The sequence below is a fragment of the Hemitrygon akajei genome, chromosome 4 (genome assembly GCF_048418815.1).
Source record: "Hemitrygon akajei chromosome 4, sHemAka1.3, whole genome shotgun sequence".
In the NCBI taxonomy this organism is placed as follows: Eukaryota; Metazoa; Chordata; class Chondrichthyes; order Myliobatiformes; family Dasyatidae; genus Hemitrygon; species Hemitrygon akajei.
In genome coordinates this window covers 75,521,477-75,538,719 of record NC_133127.1, presented here as the reverse complement: position 1 = coordinate 75,538,719, position 17,243 = coordinate 75,521,477, and the positions used below count along the sequence as shown (strand labels likewise).

The 17,243-nt window shown below is 47.9% G+C and overlaps 1 protein-coding gene across 2 annotated transcripts in view; it reads right to left on the bottom strand.

The window, feature by feature from the left end:
- idua (alpha-L-iduronidase) overlaps positions 1–17,243 on the bottom strand; it is a 229,322-nt gene that overhangs the window by 122,107 nt on the left and 89,972 nt on the right. For both annotated transcript variants that reach the window (XM_073042871.1, XM_073042872.1), the window contains 3 exons: positions 13,885–13,967; positions 11,808–11,915; positions 637–732 (listed from right to left, as the gene is read on the bottom strand). In XM_073042871.1, the coding sequence (XP_072898972.1) occupies positions 637–732; positions 11,808–11,915; positions 13,885–13,967 (287 nt within the window). The remainder of the gene's footprint in view (positions 1–636; positions 733–11,807; positions 11,916–13,884; positions 13,968–17,243) is intronic.

Here is a 17,243-nt window from a genome sequence, read left to right as displayed (position 1 = left end):
GTATTCCCTTGGATACTTAATTAACTAATTCTAAATTGCTGAACCATTTGAAAATGATTCATTGAGGGTTATTACTCCAAAATGCAAATTTTTGCCAAAGTTCTTTTAGAATTCACAAACCACTCTAAATTTCTTCCTGTGTTCACATTCACCTTGTGCTCCTGTGGCATGGGTAGCAATCCAGAGATCACAACCCTGGAGGTCCTGCTCTTTAACTCCTGCACCTAACTCCCTATGCAGAACCTCATTACTTGTCTGATCCATGTCATGGACCATGACCTCCTCTTCACCCTCCCACTTAAGAATGCAGTGGACTCGATCCAAGATGTCCCAGGCCCTGGAACCCAGGAGGGTGATTTCCCCTATCACCACAGTGCAGCCCTTCTCCCCACATCACTTCTGAGTCAGAGGCAGACTCCGTGCCAGAGACCTGACCACTGTGACTTTCCTCTGTTAGGTCAACCTCCTCCAACCCCCCACCCCCAAAAGAATCTTCAATTAAATCTTATCTTCATGTTAAACTCTTCAGCAATCCTAAAGCACTAAAGTGTTCTTGGAATTGAATAGCAACACTTCAAGTGGATTCAGTAAACTTTCTGACACTTTATATACGTTCTATTTACAAAATAAACTCACCTAGAACTGTGAATGTTAAATTATCGAAGTCATGATGATCTGGTTCATTCCATGTTTCAAAATTCCACTTTGAGACGTATGCCAAACTATATTTATCTATGAACCGAATGGAAAACTTCAGTAAGTCAAACATTTTATGAAGTTCTTACCTTTGCATTTAATAGAAGTATTGTTGTGTATGTACAGTATAGTGTAGAGGTCTTGGGCACACATAGATATAATTAGGGTGCCTAAAATTTTTTGCATAGTACTGTATTTGTTAATGTGGAGCAGAGAATGAGTTTGGAAATTTGGGGGGAGCAAAGGATGTTGGGAATGGTGTGGTGGTGCACTGCATGAAGGTTGTGGGACAGGTGGCAGAGAAGGTGAGGGTGGAGTGCTGGGGAACGATGTGGGACAGGTGGCAGAGAAGGTGACGGTGGAGTGCTGGGGAAGGGTGTGGGACAGGTGGCAGAGAAGGTGAGGGTGGAGTGCTGGGGAATGGTGTGGGACAGGTGGCAGAGAAGGTGAGGGTGGAGTGCTGGGGAAGGGTGTGGGACAGGTGGCAGAGAAGGTGAGGGTGGAGTGCTGGGGAAGGGTGTGGGACAGGTGGCAGAGAAGGTGAGGGTGGAGTGCTGGGGAACGGTGTGGGACAGGTGGCAGAGAAGGTGAGGGTGGAGTGCTGGGGAACGGTGTGGGACAGGTGACAGAGAAGGTGAGGGTGGAGTGGTGGGGAAGGGTATGGGACAGGTGGCAGAGAAGGTGAGGGTGGAGTGCTGGGGAAGGGTGTGGGACAGGTGGCAGAGAAGGTGAGGGTGGAGTGCTGGGGAACGGTGTGGGACAGGTGGCAGAGAAGGTGAGGGTGGAGTGCTGGGGAATGGTGTGGGACAGGTGGCAGAGAAGGTGAGGGTGGAGTGCTGGGGAACGGTGTAGGACAGGTGGCAGAGAAGGTGAGGGTGGAGTGCTGGGGAAGGGTATGGGACAGGTGGCAGAGAAGGTGAGGGTGGAGTGGTGGGGAAGGGTGTGGGACAGGTGGCAGAGAAGGTGACGGTGGAGTGCTGGGGAAGGGTGTGGGACAGGTGGCAGAGAAGGTGAGGGTGGAGTGCTGGGGAAGGGTGTGGGACAGGTGGCAGAGAAGGTGAGGGTGGAGTGCTGGGGAAGGGTGTGGGACAGGTGGCAGAGAAGGTGAGGGTGGAGTGCTGGGGAAGGGTATGGGACAGGTGGCAGAGAAGGTGAGGGTGGAGTGCTGGGGAAGGGTGTGGGACAGGTGGCAGAGAAGGTGAGGGTGGAGTGCTGGGGAAGGGTGTGGGACAGGTGGCAGAGAAGGTGAGGGTGGAGTGCTGGGGAAGGGTGTGGGACAGGTGGCAGAGAAGGTGAGGGTGGAGTGCTGGGGAAGGGTGTGGGACAGGTGGCAGAGAAGGTGAGGGTGGAGTGCTGGGGAAGGGTGTGGGACAGGTGGCAGAGAAGGTGAGGGTGGAGTGGTGGGGAACGGTGTGGGACAGGTGGCAGAGAAGGTGAGGGTGGAGTGGTGGGGAACGGTGTGGGAGAGGTGGCAAAGGTGAGGGTGGAGTGCTGGGGAACGGTGTGGGACAGGTGGCAGAGAAGGTGAGGGTGGAGTGCTGGGGAAGGGTATGGGACAGGTGGCAGAGAAGGTGAGGGTGGAGTGCTGGGGAAGGGTGTGGGACAGGTGGCAGAGAAGGTGAGGGTGGAGTGCTGGGGAACGATGTGGGACAGGTGGCAGAGAAGGTGAGGGTGGAGTGCTGGGGAACGGTGTGGGACAGGTGGCAGAGAAGGTGAGGGTGGAGTGCTGGGGAACGGTGTGGGACAGGTGGCAGAGAAGGTGAGGGTGGAGTGCTGGGGAACGGTGTGGGACAGGTGACAGAGAAGGTGAGGGTGGAGTGGTGGGGAAGGGTATGGGACAGGTGGCAGAGAAGGTGAGGGTGGAGTGCTGGGGAAGGCTGTGGGACAGGTGGCAGAGAAGGTGAGGGTGGAGTGCTGGGGAACGGTGTGGGACAGGTGGCAGAGAAGGTGAGGGTGGAGTGCTGGGGAACGGTGTGGGACAGGTGGCAGAGAAGGTGAGGGTGGAGTGCTGGGGAACGGTGTGGGACAGGTGGCAGAGAAGGTGAGGGTGGAGTGGTGGGGAACGGTGTGGGACAGGTGGCAGAGAAGGTGAGGGTGGAGTGCTGGGGAACGGTGTGGGACAAGTGACAGAGAAGGTGAGGGTGGAGTGCTGGGGAACGGTGTGGGACAGGTGGCAGAGAAGGTGAGGGTGGTGCTGGGGAAGGGTGTGGGACAGGTGGCAGAGAAGGTGAGGGTGGAGTGCTGGGGAAGGGTATGGGACAGGTGGCAGAGAAGGTGAGGGTGGAGTGCTGGGGAACAGTGTGGGACAGGTGGCAGAGAAGGTGAGGGTGGAGTGCTGGGGAACAGTGTGGGACAGGTGGCAGAGAAGGTGAGGGTGGTGCTGGGGAAGGGTGTGGGACAGGTGGCAGAGAAGGTGAGGGTGGAGTGCTGGGGAAGGGTGTGGGACAGGTGGCAGAGAAGGGGAGGGTGGAGTGCTGGGGAACGGTGTGGGACAGGTGGCAGAGAAGGTGAGGGTGGAGTGCTGGGGAACGGTGTGGGACAGGTGGCAGAGAAGGTGAGGGTGGAGTGCTGGGGAACGGTATGGGACAGGTGGCAGAGAAGGTGAGGGTGGAGTGCTGGGGAACGGTGTGGGACAGGTGGCAGTGAAGGTGAGGGTGGAGTGCTGGGGAACGATGTGGGACAGGTGGCAGAGAAGGTGAGGGTGGAGTGCTGGGGAACGTGTGGGACAGGTGGCAGAGAAGGTGACGGTGGAGTGCTGGGGAAGGGTGTGGGACAGGTGACAGAGAAGGTGAGGGTGGAGTGGTGGGGAAGGGTATGGGACAGGTGGCAGAGAAGGTGAGGGTGGAGTGCTGGGGAAGGGTGTGGGACAGGTGGCAGAGAAGGTGAGGGTGGAGTGCTGGGGAACAGTGTGGGACAGGTTGCAGAGAAGGTGAGGGTGGAGTGCTGGGGAAGGGTATGGGACAGGTGGCAGAGAAGGTGAGGGTGGAGTGCTGGGGAACAGTGTGGGACAGGTGGCAGAGAAGGTGAGGGTGGAGTGCTGGGGAAGGGTATGGGACAGGTGGCAGAGAAGGTGAGGGTGGAGTGCTGGGGAACAGTGTGGGACAGGTGGCAGAGAAGGTGAGGGTGGAGTGCTGGGGAACAGTGTGGGACAGGTGGCAGAGAAGGTGAGGGTGGAGTGCTGGGGAAGGGTATGGGACAGGTGGCAGAGAAGGTGAGGGTGGAGTGGTGGGGAACGGTGTGGGACAGGTGGCAGAGAAGGTGAGGGTGGAGTGCTGGGGAACGGTGTGGGACAGGTGGCAGAGAAGGTGAGGGTGGAGTGGTGGGGAACGGTGTGGGACAGGTGGCAGAGAAGGTGAGGGTGGAGTGCTGGGGAAGGGTTTGGGACAGGTGGCAGAGAAGGTGAGGGTGGAGTGGTGGGGAACGGTGTGGGACAGGTGGCAGGGAAGGTGAGGGTGGAGTGCTGGGGAACGGTGTGGGACAGGTGGCAGAGAAGGTGAGGGTGGAGTGGTGGGAGAGGTGTGGGACAGGTGGCAGAGAAGGTGAGGGTGGAGTGGTGGGAGAGGTGTGGGTCAGGTAGCAGAGAAGGTGAGGGTGGAGTGCTGGGGAACGGTGTGGGACAGGTGGCAGAGAAGGTGAGGGTGGAGTGCTGGGGAACGGTGTGTGACAGGTGACAGAGAAGGTGAGGGTGGAGTGGTGGGGAAGGGTATGGGACAGGTGGCAGAGAAGGTGAGGGTGGAGTGCTGGGGAAGGGTATGGGACAGGTGGCAGAGAAGGTGAGGGTGGAGTGCTGGGGAAGGGTATGGGACAGGTGGCAGAGAAGGTGAGGGTGGAGTGCTGGGGAAGGGTATGGGACAGGTGGCAGAGAAGGTGAGGGTGGAGTGCTGGGGAAGGGTGTGGGACAGGTGGCAGAGAAGGTGAGGGTGGAGTGCTGGGGAAGGGTGTGGGACAGGTGGCAGAGAAGGTGAGGGTGGAGTGCTGGGGAACGGTGTGGGACAGGTGGCAGAGAAGGTGAGGGTGGAGTGCTGGGGAACGGTGTGGGACAGGTGGCAGAGAAGGTGAGGGTGGAGTGCTGGGGAACGGTGTGGGACAGGTGGCAGAGAAGGTGAGGGTGGATTGGTGGGGAACGGTGTGGGACAGGTGGCAGAGAAGTTGAGGGTGGAGTGCTGGGGAACGGTGTGGGACAGGTGGCAGAGAAGGTGAGGGTGGAGTGCTGGGGAAGGGTATGGGACAGGTGGCAGAGAAGGTGAGGGTGGAGTGGTGGGGAACGGTGTGGGACAGGTGGCAGAGAAGGTGAGGGTGGAGTGGTGGGAGAGGTGTGGGTCAGGTGGCAGAGAAGGTGAGGGTGGAGTGCTGGGGAACGGTGTGGGACAGGTGGCAAAGAAGGTGAAGGTGGAGTGCTGTGGGAGAGGTGTGGGACAGGTGGCAGAGAAGGTGATGGCGGAGTGCTGTGGGAGAGGTGTGGGACAGGTGGCAGAGAAGGTGAGGGTGGAGTGCTGGGGAACGATGTGGGACAGTGACAGAGAAGGTGAGGGTGGAGTGCTGGGGAACGATGTGGGACAGGTGACAGAGAAGGTGAGGGTGGAGTGCTGGGGAAGGGTGTGGGACAGGTGGCAGAGAAGGTGAGGGTGGAGTGCTGGGGAACGGTGTGGGACAGGTAGCAGAGAAGGTGAGGGTGGAGTGCTGGGGAACGGTGTGGGACAGGTGGCAGAGAAGGTGAGGGTGGAGTGCTGGGGAACGGTGTGGGACAGGTGGCAGAGAAGGTGAGGGTGGAGTGCTGGGGAAGGGTGTGGGAGAGGTGGCAGAGAAGGTGAGGGTGGAGTGCTGGGGAACGGTATGGGACAGGTGGCAGAGAAGGTGACCGTGGAGTGCTGGGGAGAGGTGTGGGACAGGTGACAGAGAAGGTGAGGGTGGAGTGCTGGGGAACGATGTGGGACAGGTGGCAGAGAAGGTGAGGGTGGAGTGCTGGGGAACGGTGTGGGACAGGTGACAGAGAAGGTGACGGTGGAGTGCTGGGGAGAGGTGTGGGACAGGTGACAGAGAAGGTGAGGGTGGAGTGCTGGGGAACGGTGTGGGACAGGTGGCAGAGAAGGTGAGGGTGCAGTGGTGGGGAACGGTGTGGGACAGCTGGCAGAGAAGGTGAGGGTGGAGTGGTGGGGAACGGTGTGGGACAGGTGGCAGAGAAGGTGAGGGTGGAGTGCTATGGGAGATGTGTGGGACAGGTGAGAGAGAAGGATTGCTGGGGTGTTGTGGGTCCAGATTCTCCGAGCCCTGAAACACCAGGCAAGGTCATTTGATTCCAAACAATTGGTTTATTGATTATTACAGAATGGTGTGTCCCACTCCCTCCCCTCTCCTTTTCCCATTTCCCAACCATGATTCCGCTCTCCCTGCCCCCTCAGTCGATAATAGAGATCCATATCAGAATCAGGTTTATCAGCTCTCACGTATGTCATGATTTTGTTTTCTTGTGGCAGCAGTACAGAGCAATACGTAAAATCATTACAGTACTGTGCTAAAGTTATATATATTTGCCTAAGACTTCTCATAATATTGAAAATTTATGTTTTATTAAAATTGTAAAGATTAGGCAACTAAGAATCATGAGTATAATCAATAAAAGTCATAATAAAACTAGTTATCTGCATAAATAGGAACTTGTAATTAGTTATTTTATAACCATGCTAATATTAAATATTACTTATCAAATAATAGACCCATGGAGAAGTGTAAAACTTGAACGATGCTGAACACATTAATCAAGTAGTTTTCAAAAAGGTTTCTAAACTGGAGTTGAGACATAGCAGAATTGGAATGAAAAGCTAGAGATAAGCTATCGGGAGGAGGGTACAAAAGATAAGGGGTGTATGGGGTGTCAGGGAGAGGTAGTACCTCTGACGGGGAATACGTACTCTTCTGAGTAGTTCGTCCGCATTGGTCCTCACCTGACACTCAGCTCTCACCAGTGGTTCCTCGTAGCTGTTTGCAAGCAACAGCGGCCACACCCCGGGCAACGGCTTCGACTAGCCGGCAAAACCTAGTGAGGGTAGCCGATGGACCTCAAACCCTCGGTGAGTTAGGGCTTGTCTACCTACGCATGCGAAGACTGAATTCAGCAGACTATGCGGAGGAGACCACCACTTGGCGGTCCAACGAATAGAGAGGCGGACCCAGCAAAGCGTTGTGGAGCACAATCAGGGCACAGTGAGACACGTAGGACACTGCTGGCCATCCACTGCATCCCGACTTATCTCCAGCCATCTCAACTCCATCTTGCAACTGGATACAGATAGGTCGGGACGAGAGAGTGAGGCTGACGATTTGCGCAACTCTCCCTCACTTTAATCCAAGTCAAGCGCAAGTCACAACTCCAAACCCATTCCGCTAAAAAACTTCAAGTCCTGTGGCGATGGGCGAGTGGCGAAGCAGCAGGTGTGGATACACTGGAAGCTGTAGTCACAAACCTGCACACAGGTGGCCCAGGGCATTGGGTTGTTCTCCACTGGAATGAAGCAGCAGTGGAGCTCGCCAGCCCCCTGGGTGTCTGAGCAGTCCTCTTTAGGAATTGCTCTGCTCACCTCCATGGAGGAAAGGGCTAGAAAAGGTGCCTCAAACATAGCCTGCTTCATCTTACCCTGGCCAGCACACCGCGGCTGGCGGGGATCCCACTCAGCAGTCGAACTACAAAGAAGATGAAAGTGGAACGTGGAACGTGCAAACTCTGCTTGACATCACCAAGGCTGTCAGACCAGAAAGAAGAACAGCACTGGTCGCCAAAGAACTAGCCCGCTATAACGTGGACATTGCAGAACTCAGCGAAACACCCCTAGCAGACAAGGGCCAGCTTACAGAACGTGGTGGTGGGTACACCTTCTTCTGGAGCGGTCGCAGCAGCACTGAACGACAAGAGGCTGGCGTTGAATTTGCCATCCGATCCCACCTCGCTCATAAACTTGCCAAGCTTCCAGAGGGCATCAACGATCACCTGATGATGCTTCGGCTCCCACTTGGCAATAAGAGGAGTGCAACGCTGATCAGTGCATATGCCCCAACGATGACCAACCCAGATGACATCAAAGATAAGTTCTATGAAGTACTTGATGCCCTCATAGCAGCAGTCCCACAGTCAGAGAAGCTTATTGTCCTCGGGGACTTTAACGCCAGAGTGGGGACAGATTACCAGACCTGGGGAGGGATTCTTGGAAGACATGGTATTGGCAAGTGTAACAGCAATGGCCTGCTGCTCCTCAAGACATGCGCTACACATGACCTTGTCATCACCAACACCCTATTCCACCTCCCTACCCGTAACAAGACATCTTGGATGCATCCACGCTGTAGGCACTGGCATCTGATTGACTATGTCATCACCAGAAAGAGGGCCTGGCAAGACGTGAGAGTGACAAAGGCCATGTGTGGTGCTGAATGCTGGACGGATCATCGACTCATAGTGTCCAAGTTTAAACTTCGCATCCTGCCTGTGAGAAGACCCCAAGGTCAGAAGACTGCAAAGAGGCTCATGTCTCCAAGCTGAAGAGCAGCGTATTTGCAGAAGAATTTCATGAAGACCTAGATAGCAGGCTGCTTGACACACCCCAGGATGACCACACCAGCATTGAAGAGCAGTGGACGGCTTTCAGAGATACAGTCTACTCTACCGCTCTCGAACACCTCGGACCAGCAATCCGTAGACATCAAGACTGGTTTGATGAGAACGACGGGGAGATACAGGCACTGTTGTCAGAGAAACATCAACTGTTCAGAGCGCACCAGAACGACCCCACATTACAAGCAAAGATAGATGCCTTCGCCAGTGCAAGACGGAAAGTGCAGAAGAAACTCCGTGAGATGCAGGATGTCTGGTTCAGCAATAAGGCCAATGAGATCCAGGGCTACACAGTCACGACACCAAGCGTTTCTACGACGCTTTGAAGGCTATGTATGGACCTCAGTCCTCTGGCTCTTCCCCCCTCCTCAGTGCAGAAGGGACTTGGCTGCTGACAGAGAAAAAGCAGATTTTGGTGAGATGGGCTGAACACTTCAACCAGGTCCTCAACCGCCCTGCCGAAATCAATAATGAGGCCATTGCTCGCCTTCCTCAGGTGGAGATCAACCTGGACCTTGACAACCTCCCCACAGAAGAAGAAGTCAGAATAGCCATCAGGCAGCTTTCTTGTAGCAAAGCACCAGGATCAGATGCAATCCCTGCTGAAGTCTACAAAGCAGGAGGCCCATTCACGATGCAGAAGCTGACTGAGCTCTTCCAGTCTATGTGGAATGAAGGAAAGGTCCCGCAACAGTTGAAAGATGCCAGTACAGTCCACATCTACAAGAGGAAAGGCAACCGCCAGTCTTGTGACAATCACCGAGGCATCTCCCTCCTGTCCATAGCTGGGAAGATCTTGGCTCGTGTCCTGCTTAATCGCCTTCTCCAACACCTTGAGCAAGGTCTCCTCCCAGAAAGCCAGTGTGGCTTCCGTGCAGAGTGTGGAACTGTCGACATATTTGCTGCACGCCAACTCCAGGAAAAATGTCAAGAGCAGCACAGCGACCTCTTTATGACCTTCGTCGATCTGACCAAGGCATTTGATACAGTCAGCAGAGATGGCTTATGGAAGATAATGGAGAAGTCTGGCTGCCCTAGCAGGTTCATCACGATTGTTCGGCAGTTCCACGATGGCATGATGGTGAAAGTTTTGGATGATGGTGACGAGTCAGAAGCCTTCCCAGTGACGAACGGTGTGAAGCAAGGATGCGTTCTCGCCCCTACACTCTTTAACATGGTCTTCTCTGCTATGCTGACTGATGCCTTCCGTGATTGTCAGGATGGTATACACGTCAGATACAGGACTGGTGGTGGGCTATTCAACCTCCGGCGTCTACAGGCTGTTACAAAGGTAAAGGAGACCGTCGTCAGAGACCTCTTATTTGCTGATGATTGCACCCTCAACACCAGCACAGAGCAGAAGATGCAGCGAGAAATGGACTGCTTCTCACGAGCCTGTGACAACTTTGGACTTACAATCAGCATCAAAAAGACCGAAGTTATGTACCAGCCCGCACCTGGAAAGCCCTACTAGGAACCACACATCACAGTAAAGGGGCAGGAACTACTGGCAGTCGACAGCTTTACTTATCTGGGCAGTACTCTATCACGAGCAGTGAACATAGATGCAGAGATCAGCAACAGAATTGCCAAAGCCAGTGCCGCCTTTGGGAGACTCCGTGAGAATGTATGGGAGCGGAGAGGACTCAGCCTTACCACCAAGCTGAGGGTCTACCGAGCAGTGGTTCTCACCACCCTCCTCTATGCCAGCGAGACCTGGACTGTCTACAGCAGACACGCTAAACTGCTCAACCACTTCCACTTGAGCTGCCTCCGCAGACTTCTCCACATACAATGGCAGGACAAAGTCCCAGACACAGAGGTCCTGGAGCGGGATAGCACCCACAGCGTCTACACCCTCCTACAGAAAGCCCAAGCCAGATGGGCTGGCCATGTCGTCAGGATGTCTGACAGTCGACTACCGAAACAGCTGCTGTATGGAGAGTTGAGCCAGGGCAAGCGCTCAGTTGGAAGGCAGAAGAAACGTTTCAAAGACTGCCTCAAAGACCTCAACATCAATCCCAGTAGCTGGGAATCGCTTGCTCTGGGCCGCCCAACCTGGTGGAGCAGGACCACTAAAGGAGCGTATGCAGCAGAAATCAGACGCACCGTAGAGGCTCAGAGGAAACATGCCGCGCGCAAGGCTCGAGCTACCTCCACTTCCATTGCAGCACCTACCCTCATGTGTCCCACATGTGGGCGAGCTTTCAGGGCCCGGATTGGCCTCACCAGTCACCTTCGGACCCACAGTCACAAACCCTCCACCTGACAGAAGTCGTGGTCGTCTTCAACTCCGAAGGACGAACAGCAACACAAAAGATAACAAGGGATATTGGAAACATTTGCAAAGGAAAATACAGATTTTGTAATCAAAGGTTTGTCTATGCACATATTAATATGAAGAATAAAAAATAATCAGTTTTTTAAGCAGCATCTGTGGATAGACAGAATCTGAACTGATATTACAGAATGGACACTTTCTGATCTTGGGAGCTCTAGTTAAATCTAGATTTCCCTCTGAGTTTGCAATGAAGTTGAAGTGTAAAACAAAGCAAAATGGCTTCATACAGGCACCTAAAATCCCTACCAATATCTATCTTAGGATCCAGAAATAGATGAACTGGACTGGGACCACAATTGCAGGAAATCTGAAATAAGAACACAGCACAAAAGTTCAGCAGGTCAAGCAGCAAATGAGAAAAAAGGGTTACCCTTACAAGCTGATGACTCTTCATCAGACCTGGCCAGTTCGCACGCATATTAGAAGTCTAATTTTCTTAAAATTAATGTTGATATCAGCACCCACAGTTCCTATAGTATCTTGTAGGAGGGTTAGGATTGAAACAATGTAGGAGGCTAAACAGAAAACTTCAGGGTGGAAATGACAGGTAGCTAGCTGGGTTTCAGTCACGTTTGCAGACCGAACAGAGGCTTTCTGCACTCATCCTGCTCTTGGCTTCTCCAGTGTAGAGGTTCAAAGTTCAAAGTATATTTATTATCAATGTATACAGTATGCAACTTTTGAGATTTGTCTTCTTGCAGGCAGCCATGAAACAAAGAAACACCATAGAACTTGTTTAAAGGAAAACACCATACAACAAGACAATCACATCTGCAAAAAACAAGAACAAATCATGCAAACAAATAACACACAGAACATTAAACAACAAACCACAGTCCTTAAAAGTGAGTCCACAACCCTGAGCTGCCAAGGCGAGTGAAGCCAGTCCAGGAACCGATGGCTACAGCCACACCCACCTAATCAGTAAGTTCAGTGCTGTGTCAATGGCTGCAGGCCATAGCTGCAGATCCAGTTTTGCACTGAAGCACCTCGATCAAACAGAGCAAATAGTAAAGTGCATTCAGTGCCAACGGCAGTAAACATCAAACCGTAGTCTTTGGATGCTGGATGGGGCAAGGGAAGAGATCAAGCAGCATCTATTGTAAATGCTTGAGAAGGTGCAATGTGATGAGAATTGGATGTTGGTGATGACGGAAAAGTTCTTACCTATGTACCTTTGTGCTAAACAGGTGATCATTTTTTTCCATTCAAATACTTGTTTTTTATCTTCAAAATTGGTAAAATAACTTGAAGGATTTCCCATGAGTTCAAATCCTAAAAAACACAAAGGAAGAAGATGTATCGTCAAAGTATTAATTAAATAGATGACAATTAATGTAGTCAATTAACTTTGCATAAAAAATAATCAAAATACAAAGTGTATTATACAATTTAACACTCTGGTGCAGTGCAACCCAAAATGAAATTAACATGGATTCACCCAATGCAGAAAATTCTTAGCCATGTTGATCACAATTCAAATCATTTAAAATACGGAGTAAATATTCTAATGATAAGCAAGACCTGTGTCCGTTCTTCTAAAGTAAATTGCTAAACTGTAACTGATTAGTTTAATAAGTAAGAAATCAAAAGCAAATTAAGTGAAGATGCTTTTGATTTAGAATCCCAAGAAAACGTTGCTCCAGGAATACTGTAGACAAGTTATATCTAAAAATCTTTTTTTTTATCTACTTCAACAAGTTAGAAACTAGGAAGAATTTGAAGGTATCATCACAATGGTAACAAGTGAAGGATCAGGAAAATGATCTCCAGGATTGCATATGTGACCATATCAATTTTAGAGAACAGGAAAACAATAAGTTCTGAGAAGGATCAAGGGATTTCTGATGAAATTTTAAATTACTGAGAATGGCAAACAATATAAGACAAGATGGAATCTCATAAGGGACAAACTTTGGAGTGGCAATAGACAATAATTGAAAGATGTGAGAGTTGGAGCATGGTGAGACACTCAAGAGGAGGAGGAGATGCTGGAGTGTCCAAGATATGACATGAAACTAAAGTCACACACAGTTGTCAATGTTCAGGTTTAAAGTTAGTCAATGTCAAACATTCCTGTCAGAGAAATTCACCAACCAATGAGGCATGGTTTACTTAGTACCAATAGATCACTATCGATAGCCAAGATCTTGATTTCAGATTAAGAGAGGTGATTTACCAGGTAGTCTGGATTTGAGGTGTTACGTACTCTTGACACGTGACTGGGGTTGAAGCTATACTGGACTTGAGGTAATGGTCTTGTGATGGTGGAGTGACGTCATTTTCCCGCCAGTAGAGATCATGTGACAGGTTTTTTTTTTACAGGGTATAAGAGGAGGACCCCTCCCTGTGAGGTGGGGGCAATTCGTGGCTGGATTTGCCATGTTGACTTCATGCCACTGCGTGATTTAATGTGATGGCGCAGTTTAGTTGAAAGATGAAGTTTTATCTAATGCCTAAAGTTTAAAAGGTCATTGCCAGCAGTTTCTTTACAATACTGTTGGTTAAGAATCAGTGGAGAGTGAAGATTGGAGTTCGGGAGTTAAAGATCGAGGAGAATCGATTTTCGACGGTGAAACAGGTTCGACCTTGTTTGATCCTTATTCGGAAGGAATTCGTTGACTGTTCTCGTGTTAATCTCTGCTGGGTAGCAGAAAAGATTGAGGACAGTGTGGAAGGAAAGGTCAGTGCCTTTAAGCCGTTACGTTTCATAAAATTCTTCGTGGGAAGAGTTCGACTTTGGATACTGAAGAAAAACGACGTGAAAGAGAATTTAAATCGTCTTAAAAAGTCTCTCCTTTTTAAATGGACTGTGAGCATTTTGAACTTTTGGCAATACCACTTTAAAGAACTGTTTTTGCAACATCGCTTTAAGAACTGTTTAAGCTGCCGCACAGCAGCTGATTTCCGGTTACGTTAGTGTTTGTTTACTTTTGGGGGGTTTGTTTTCAGTGTTTAATAAAAGTGTTATTTGTTATAAAAATCCTTGCCTAACTCACATATATTTATTGTTGCCTGAATACATAACAGAGGAAATTGAATGAAGAACAAGGAACAGAATTTGAAAGCAATCATTAGACTATTTGTTGCACGATGATTCGAAAGCTTGAAGACATTGTGTAAAATACTGTCTCGACAATTGTGTTTCTGCTAACCTTACACTGATATTATGGGAAAGGGTTGCAAGAAGCATCATGAGAATTGTACTCTGTGCCCTTCCTATTCATTTTTGTTTGTTACTTACCTGGCTTTAGCCCATTCTGCCAGAGTCTGTGAATTAAACTATCCAAATTGGTAAAATTGTACTGAAGCTTGCCATTTATCTCCCTGTTCAGAAAGGAGGAAATGAAAAATATCTTATTCATAGCAAATTACAAAGTCCAACATTCAAATTATTCCAAATTGCTATTAGATTACAAGTTCTTTCATTTTTACATTTATCTCCTGTACTCATAAACATCAAGACAATCTGTCAGGACTTAAGATGACTTGCTTCCTTTCCAGTCTGATGAGTTTTGCTATGACTGATGATGCCAATGTGGGAACCATAACTTCATTCACAAATAGGTTAGGAGGTGTCTGACGGGACCAGTGGCTGGGTAGTTTTGAAACTGTGTGCTTCTTCTGCCAGTTATGGCTGGGTTTCTTTGTGCTTTCAATATATAAGCTCAAAATTCTTAGTGCCACTCCAAATGCTTTCAGCAGGAAATTCCCACCAATCAATGGGGATTTTGCATTTCTTTTCAAGGAGAATATGAACACATCCTTAAATATTGCCCTCTGTCCACTGGCAATCTCTTCTCCTGACAGAACTCCAAATGGATTCTCTTTTTGAGGAGTCTAGAGTTTGGCCTACCCATTGTCCATTGTATCACTGCGGTATCAGTTATGGGTTTCAGTAGGGGAGGGCACTGATGTTAGTTCCCTTACGCTACCTGTGAATTTGAAGGAATTTGCACCTAGATTTGGTGCTATTTTCTGGTGCTTTGAGGTGTCCACTGCCAGTAGCCCAGGTCTCAGACAAGCAAGCAGTTCATTTGTGCCACACTTTCCAAACACAAGGCAATTCAAAGTGCTTTACTTAGAACAAAATATAAAAGTCAAATATCAAATTTCAGACAATATATAAGAGAATAAAATCACACAAAAAAGATATAATAAATAGAAGTTACAATGCAGGAGATTCTAATTAAAAGCTATGGTGAAAAGAGAAGTTTAAGCTGCAATCTAAAAGAACTTAAAGTTGGGGCAGACTTGAGATCCTCTGGAAGATTATTCCAGATATATGGAGCATAGTAACTAAAAGCTGTTTCACCATGTTCAGTTTTGACAATGGGGACGGTAAGCAGACCCACCACAGGCGACCTGAGAGTTCGGTAGGTTCATAATGCAGCAAGAGATTGGAGGTGTATTTTGGCTCTCGACCGTTCAGTGCCTTAAAAAACCAGTAGTAATATTTTTTTCTTTTTACAATATTTTTATTCAGAAGAAAAAAAACAAGATTTACAGAGTGCAACACATAGATACATCTCAACATAACTTGTGTACATTCATATATTGTGATAAAATTGATCAAAATGTTATAGCATAACACATAAAGGTATACCACTCTGTAATCAAAAATTTAAAGATAGGTCATACATCATAAAAGAAATTTTTTATATAAAAAAAAGTCAACCCCCTACCAACTACCAAAGAAAAAAGCTGATGGATGATAATGGATAAGTTAGAAAACATATTCGCTTAAGAGAAGGTAAAAATATACATAAAAGTCTGTGGACTGTTAAACTTTATAAATTGGAAAAATAATTTAGGAAAGGTCCCCAGATATCATAAAAAGATTGTTTCGAATTTAAGACTGAGCAGCGGATCTTTTCTAAATTTAAATAAGACATAATATCACGTAGCCATTGAAGGTGTCTAGGAGGGGTAGACTCCTTCCATTTAAGCCAGATTGCTCTTCTTGCTAAAAGAGAGGTAAAAACTAAAACCTGTAGGTTAGAAGTATTTAAAGTTATATCTTCATCTGCAATAATACCAAACAAACAAGTTTTGGTCAAGTTGGACCCTAAAAAGTTGTGAGAAGGTATGGAATACTTCCCACCAAAACTTTTCAATTTTAGGGCAAAACCAAAACATATGAATTAAAGAGATATCAGCAGAGTTGCATTTATTACAAAGTGGAGAAACATTCGGATAAAAACTGGACAGCTTCTGTTTAGAAGTATAAGCTCTACGAACCACTTTAAATTGTAGAAGAGAATGACGAGCACAGAAAGATGATTTATTAACCCGTTTAAGAATTTTATTCCATCTATCATCAGAAATCTGACAATTTAGGTCATTCTCCCAAGCTTTTTCTATTTTATCTAAAAAGTCTTGTCTAGATTCAATCAACAAGTTATAGATACTGGTAATAGAACCATTAACAAAAGGTTTTAAATTTAAAAGATTGTTCAGTAAATTTTTATCAGGACCTATAGGAAAAGTAGTTAATTGGAAACATAAGAAATCTCTAATTAGATAGATAGATAGATAGATACTTTATTCATCCCCATGGGGAAATTCAACTTTTTTTCCAATGTCCCATACACTTGTTGTAGCAAAACTAATTACATACAATACTTAACTCAGTAAAAAATATGATATGCATCTAAATCACTATCTCAAAAAGCATTAATAATAGCTTTTAAAAAGTTCTTAAGTCCTGGCGGTTGAATTGTAAAGCCTAATGGCATTGGGGAGTATTGACCTCTTCATCCTGTCTGAGGAGCATTGCATCGATAGTGTTTTTGGGAGTGCAAATTTAGTTGACAATTGGTCAAATGAAGCAAGAGATCCTGAGATAAACAGGTCCCAAAAACACTTAATACCTAGTTCATCCCAATCCTTAAAGACTTTGTCAGTCATGGAAGGGATAAAAAAATAATTAAGGAGAATGGGAGATGATAATGAAAAATTCGCTAAACCAAAAAATTTCCTAAATTGAGACCAAATTGTTAAAGTTTGCTTAACAATTATGTTATCTGTTATTTTATTTGCTGAAAAAGAAGAATATGATCCAAGAAGAGAGACAATAGAGGAATTTTTTACAGAATTAACTTCTAAGGAGACCCATGATGGGCAATCTTTATGATAAATATAATAAGACCAGAAAGTAATATTCCTTATATTGGCAGCCCAATAGTAAAACCTAAAATTGGGTAGGGCTGAGTAATATTTTAAAGTCAATCCTCCGATGGACAGGAAGCTGGAGTGATTTGTTCTATTTTTTGAGGACTCTAACAGCAGTGTTCTGAATGAGCTGGAGGTGTCGGAAGGATTTGTTTTTACAGAGACCTATGAAAACGCCATGACAGTAGTCAAGCCTAATAAAAATAATCGCATGGAAGAGTTTTTCTAGATCTTGCTCAGATATAAGCCCTTTCATTCTCGTTATGTTTCTAAGATGGTAGTAGGATGACATTGTAATTGTCTTAATGTGACAGATAAAATTTAAGTCAGCGTCCATCACGACACCAAGGTTTCTGGCTTGATTTGTGGTCTGTAACAACAGGGATTCTAAGTGATCACTGACTTCTAATCGCACTTTTTTGGCACCAA